This window comes from Eretmochelys imbricata, chromosome 11 (genome assembly GCF_965152235.1).
Source record: "Eretmochelys imbricata isolate rEreImb1 chromosome 11, rEreImb1.hap1, whole genome shotgun sequence".
Classification (NCBI taxonomy): Eukaryota; Metazoa; Chordata; order Testudines; family Cheloniidae; genus Eretmochelys; species Eretmochelys imbricata.
Window position 1 is genome coordinate 30,982,554 of NC_135582.1, and position 6,000 is coordinate 30,988,553.

The following is a 6,000-nucleotide window of genomic DNA, read 5'->3' on the forward strand; positions in this document are numbered from 1 at the left end:
CTGCAGCGGTGAACTGCGGCCAGTGGGAACCGCGATCGGCCGAACCTGCGGACGCGGCAGTTAATCAAACCGCCCCGGCCTGCCAGGGGCTTTCCCTGAACAAGCGGTGTCCCAAGTTTGGGAAACACTGGTCTAAAGAAATTTGGATTTAGAAGACTCGTGGAAGTCAAGTACACTATCACTAGAATAAGAGTGCTAAATGAGAAAGATACCTTGCAGGGGCAGTGGTAGATCAGGAACCATGTTCTCTTTTCTACCTTTGTGACTCTCTTCAGATTTAAAAAGAATTACACGCATGAATTCTCTTGCAAGCTTGATTGTAATGAATGGCTTTAGAAAGCCATGGGGTAGGGGGGGTCTGCTGCACTGTTATTACAAATATATCACATCAGTAACTTGTACGCGTCCTGCAGCCCATACACAGGCAAAACTACCATGGGCCACACTGGAAAATGTACCTTTAAAGGGCGGCACAATCCAGCCCTAGAAAGCAATACCAACCATTTTGTTTAAAACCTATAATAATAACAGCGTTATTTATTGTGTTTTAATCTTGCTACTGGTTTGGACAACATACTTCATTAACTCTGGCATTGTTTACACTGGAGATTTGTCTCAGTTTCAGCCGTTGGTAGCAACCCATCAGGGGAAGTTGCAACCGTTCCAAACCCCTAGGATAGACAGTGTACATAGCTACAAACTGATTTACACCAGTGCAGTATATCCTAGTTTCAAGCAGGGGTAGGCTGTACCAATGGAAATAGCAGCTCAGAGCAATTTCCCTTGTCTACATGATGGGTTTGCTTTAGTTGCAGCTACCTTACTGGTTGGTCACCAATGGGTAGAATCCCCAGTGCAAGAAAGACTTCAGTCTGTGGGGTTAGTATCTCTTTAAGTGTTTTCCGGCAATTAAATTTGGCTACTATCATTAATATGCTGTAAACGTGGTTTTTTTTAAGCTCATGAGTGCTATTCAGAAAGGATATGTGTCTGGAAGCCGATTGGCTGTACTTATGAAAACTGCTGAAGAGAACCTACGTGAGAGAGTTGTTATTCCAGTGGATCGAAGTGGTGGTGGACTGTGAGTTTGAGAAGTACAAAACCTGCTTACAGCTACCAGAGAATTTGTCTATGTGTAGCTGCCTCGTTCAGTGCTGAAAAATATTCCAATGTTTTCAAATGTCTGTTTGTTCTAGTGAACTGTATCTGGTGGTCAGGGTATACAAAAACACACTGATACATTTATTTTTCCTTATTTTCTGTGCTGATATTAATACTCCAAAATGTGGCCTTTTGGATGGGACATGCTTTAAAAGTAGAAATTATTTGCAGGAATTCAGAATAGAGTCTGCAAAAGGCTTGTTCACAGACACTACCTTTCACAACTTTGTTAAGCTTTTAGATAATCTTCCCCCTTAAAAAGAAATGGTGCATAGAAAGTGACTGCTTCCTAAGATCCAGTCACTAAAAGTATTCTGCATATGTGCAAGACCATATGTGTTCAAAGTGCCTGTCCAGTAAAAGGAAGAGAGGAATCATTTTGGTGGGGGCAGGGGGAATGTTCACATTTAGGTTTCAGGAGGATGCCACAAAGAAATATCTTGAGCGCTGCCTAAATTAAACGTCCTGGTAAGGAATCATAGTTATATTTATGAAGTATTACATAGATAGTCACTTCAGTACTTCTCAATGTTGTTCTCATTCAATGGCACCAATTTCATTGCCAGACAGATTTCTGGCAATAAAAATTTGACAGCATAAGACTGGAAGAGCACAAGATTGGACCAAAAAAACCAAAAATCTCATAGATGAGTTATAATTTAGAGTTAAAAATGTATGGGTACAGCTTTCACTCCTCCCAGTGAAAGCCCTGCTGTCTTCAGTATATGCCATTGTCTAGCAGGTATTGCAGTCTACTATAAAGTGTCAGACTGTTTTTGTACTTTTAGATAAATACTGAAAGTATGTAAAACAAGAACTTTGCCATAGTGCACTAATCCTAACCACTTAATATTTGCAAAATGTACACTTAAATGGGAAAGTTACTTTGCATTCCAGCAGGCCTTACTGAAATGTGGTAAGGGCTATTCGCCTTTGCATTAATTTGCTGAAAGAGCCAGTTTTGGACCATTTATTTGAGCCATTCTCAACAAATGCTCCACCTGGCTATTTACCCTGCGACTCTTCCTATTATTAAATTGGCTATGATCAGCATTAAGATCAGATGGAGGATTTCTGCCTGATCTGTGGTAGGGAGGGGAAAATGAATGCATATTTTATTGGTGTGTCTTTCATAATACTCCTTTGAGTATAAGTATAAATGAGTATAAATACCAGTTTACATGTCAAACCAGAAGCCTTAAGTTTAAAATGCCACCACATCTGTACACAACTAAATGCAAAATCTGATTAATTTTAATCCTGTTTTGAAAAATCTTTAACATGATGCCAAGTTAATATCCTGCAAGCAGTACAGGTCTGAAAAATAGACAATTAAAAAAAATTCATATCCAAAGTATATAGGTGCTGAAGACTTGTAGTGACTATGATATTAGTGCTAACTATAGGTGGTGGTGGTTGAATATTTTGGTCTGACAAGTTTCCAGCTATTAAAACTGTATCTATCTAAAAATGGAAGGAGGAAAAACCCACCTGAAATTCTTAAATGAATATAGAGCACTTTGTCTTCCCCCCAAGATTTTGCTTAGATTGTCTTCTAAAAAGTCCCAGGTTAAAATGATTTTAAATGATTTTTCGTTATTAGATTTTCCTAATATTAAGATGCTTTGTACCTTATTGTACACATCGCAGTGGGGAACTAACTTTTCTTGCCTTTGAGACCACTGAGCACTCTTTAGTATGGCTCAATCCATGTGAATTAAGTCCTTGTGCACTTAGACTATATGAGGTCAATTTATGAACAAAAAGGTCATAGGATTGTTTCTCTATCAAGCTTTTGCATTGAAATATGTCAATATACACAGGATAAAATGTATATCTGTATTTTTGAGATATTAAGCTATTTGTGTCAAATGTCCTTTCAAGGGAAAGAATGAAGAACACAATAACAATTTTGCCACATATTCCAGAACTGGGAGGAAATCAAGGTACAATAATACAGGTTTGTTTTATATTTTTCAAAAAGACATTATGCTACCAATAATTTTTAAAGTGTAATGGCTACAAGTGACACAAGAGGCTTTTTCAGGTCAGGCGAAGAAAACCATTGTATTTAACATATTTTTTATGGTTCAGTACACCTTTTAAAATAGTTCTCCCTCTACTCCCTTAATAAGTTGTACAATTAAGAATGATAATTGAGGTTTCACTGTAAAGCCTAGACTGTCTACTACATATCCACTCCTTGCTGTTCTTTTGCTTTACTAATGTAAAGATAACATGCAGAATGTAAAGGGATTTTCATGGCTGTGTGCCTGTCCTGTTATATTGATTTACTTTGAATTTTAGCTGCAATAAATGTCTTAGCCCTCTGCTTTTTTGGTTTCTTGTGGCACAGTAGAATGTGTATAAATACTTACTTTGTACAAAATAAAAAGTTGCGTATGTTATTTATACTGGTTTAAATAGTAAAATGAAAAAATCCAGAATTATTTGATTTCATCAACACACTTTTTTATGTTTTGAAAAAAGATTATTTCATGATTATTGTTGAGGTCAATTCAGCTGTAAAATTTCATTGTCCTGTATCGTTCTAATGTAGTGTGAAACAACTACTGTTTAAACAAAAACTATAAGTTCAATAGTGTCTGTGGGAGGGGGGAGAGATGTATACTGCATATTTTTCCATGTGGCACTTTTATGTATTGTGTTGGTTTATTATTCTAGATTGGACTGTTAAATACTGTGTTTGAGGCTGGGTTGTCATTTTTATAACTGTCTCAGTGTTTTATTGCCATTATTTATTACTTTTGATATACAGAATGAGCGCATGCATTTATAGAGCAATAAGAGAATATATTTAATGTGCCTTGTTTTTAACTGAATAAGAACTGAAAGCATGAATCAATAAAACTGATTAAAATGGTACACTCACAGGTACTTTGATGTTACTGGCAGTTACAGAAATAACTTTGCTTAGTCTTAAACAAGTTTAGAATAAAGGTGCAAAGTAGATACTTTTTAGTAAATAGTATATTTAGCAAATACATGTCATTTAGTTCAGAATTCAGTGGTTTTAAATCATAAAAGTTAATACAGATTTATCATTATCAGGTAGATTCATTTGCTGCTGAAATACAGGTGAGATGTTCTGTGAGTATCCTATTTTGAAAACTCATACTAAAAATACAACTAGCCAATTTCAACAGGAATTTCGTTTAACCAAATCTTTTCAAGCTCAATCTTCCTATGTACAATGATAAATGTTATCATAACTAAAATAAATAGAAATGAATGGAAAAGATTACATACAAGATCCATTTTGATCATCTTACATGTCAAGTTAGTCTAGGGTTGCCAAGTGTTGATAAATGTTCTTACAGAAAAATGCTATATATTTTCATTGTCAGTAAATCAGAATCGCTATTATCAGTTCTAACACAAATTTTATAATGCCCGTATTATTTTATAGGTTTTAATTTAGTCATGTGGCAGGGATAGCCTATATTTTCATTTAGCCATGCTGCATGCAGACATTGGGTATGTGCTGCAGGGGTGAAAACCGAAGCACTGTAAAATATACAGAACTGTTACCTCCAGAGTGCAATTGCAAAAGATTAAAAACATTATGCATTCTGCCTTGTATAAATGATTTGTCAGAAAACATTTACCATAATATTTTCTCAAATACTTTGCAGTCCTAAAATTGCTTAGGAGTGTGATCCTGAATCCCTTCCTCAGGCAAAACTCCCATTGAAATTAATAGGATTCTTGCCAGAGTAAGAACTTCAGCCCTCTCTTAGCATTAAATATATGGAGAAGGTGCAGATTTGTTGTAGATAAAATCGGTTGCAGTGAGCATAGAAATATGATATGGAATATCATAGCAACATTAATATTTTAGTGTCAGTGCTCAGACTGGGTGATTCCTATGTCAAATGTGAACTGATTGCATTTGATTAGAGGCAGCAAAATATTGAGAGAAAAACACGTCTTCGACAAGGATGTATCTTTGTTGCTTAAGTGAGATATTTGTTTCTGCCCCACTAAAAATGAGGGGCTTGTCATGATTTCAGATTTTTGTTTCCTTTACATTTTATCCCTTATTCCTCTAATTAGTCACCAGAGTTGTGAATGTATATAGAGTGGTACGAGAGCTTTGGTGACACTGCAGGATATTTGCACAGGTAGTGTCACAAGAAGGTTGTTGGCTTCACTCCGGAACCAGTGTTCAGTTTATGCAAGAAACCAATGATATGGGCAAATTGCTGGGCTCATCTTTGCTCTTCATATTTCATAGATAGAAGCAGAGACTAGTACATAGATATCGTGAGCTCAGTGGCAGGCTCCTTTATTTATCCCATTAGCTTTTTCACAACAAGCCATTCATGCAGACTTTAGATGTGTATTAGATGATTTGATTGGATGTGTACAGAGTAGTTGCGAGAACCTGTTTCCGCAGATGTTTAAGTTGGTACTGTGTCTGTAACTGAATTTGATCTCTTGGCCACTGCCAAATAACATCCACTCTTCCACGTCTGGCTCTTATTTCCCATTAGTTCCCTTTAGTCCAGCATGACTTCAGAGTGACACTTTTGAAAGTTTTCAGATTAATGGTGATCTCAGCTTGGCTTCTCTTTTATTTAATGGCAATTAAAACGGCACTTTGCTTACAGGTGCATGTTTTAGGTGATAGTTTCTTGTATATAGTGCATCTTCATAGCAATGAGCTTACTGCTCTTCAGTTAAAATATCCAGAAGTGTAATGGGGCTCTTTATGCAATGTAACTGGATATGTAAATCTGGCTTTTTTCTCCTTTATGTGCTTTATTTAACTAAACAAGACACATTTGATTCTGTCTTACCAAGATACCTTAATCT

General features: G+C 36.2%; 1 protein-coding gene across 4 annotated transcripts in view; it reads left to right on the forward strand.

Moving 5' to 3' along the window:
- GPD2 (glycerol-3-phosphate dehydrogenase 2) overlaps positions 1-4,053 on the forward strand; it is a 123,626-nt gene extending 119,573 nt beyond the window's left edge. For all 4 annotated transcript variants that reach the window (XM_077829387.1, XM_077829388.1, XM_077829391.1 and 1 more), the window contains one exon: positions 960-4,053. In XM_077829387.1, the coding sequence (XP_077685513.1) occupies positions 960-1,085 (126 nt within the window). In that variant the 3' untranslated portion in view covers positions 1,086-4,053. The remainder of the gene's footprint in view (positions 1-959) is intronic.
- The last annotated feature ends 1,947 nt before the right edge of the window (positions 4,054-6,000 follow it).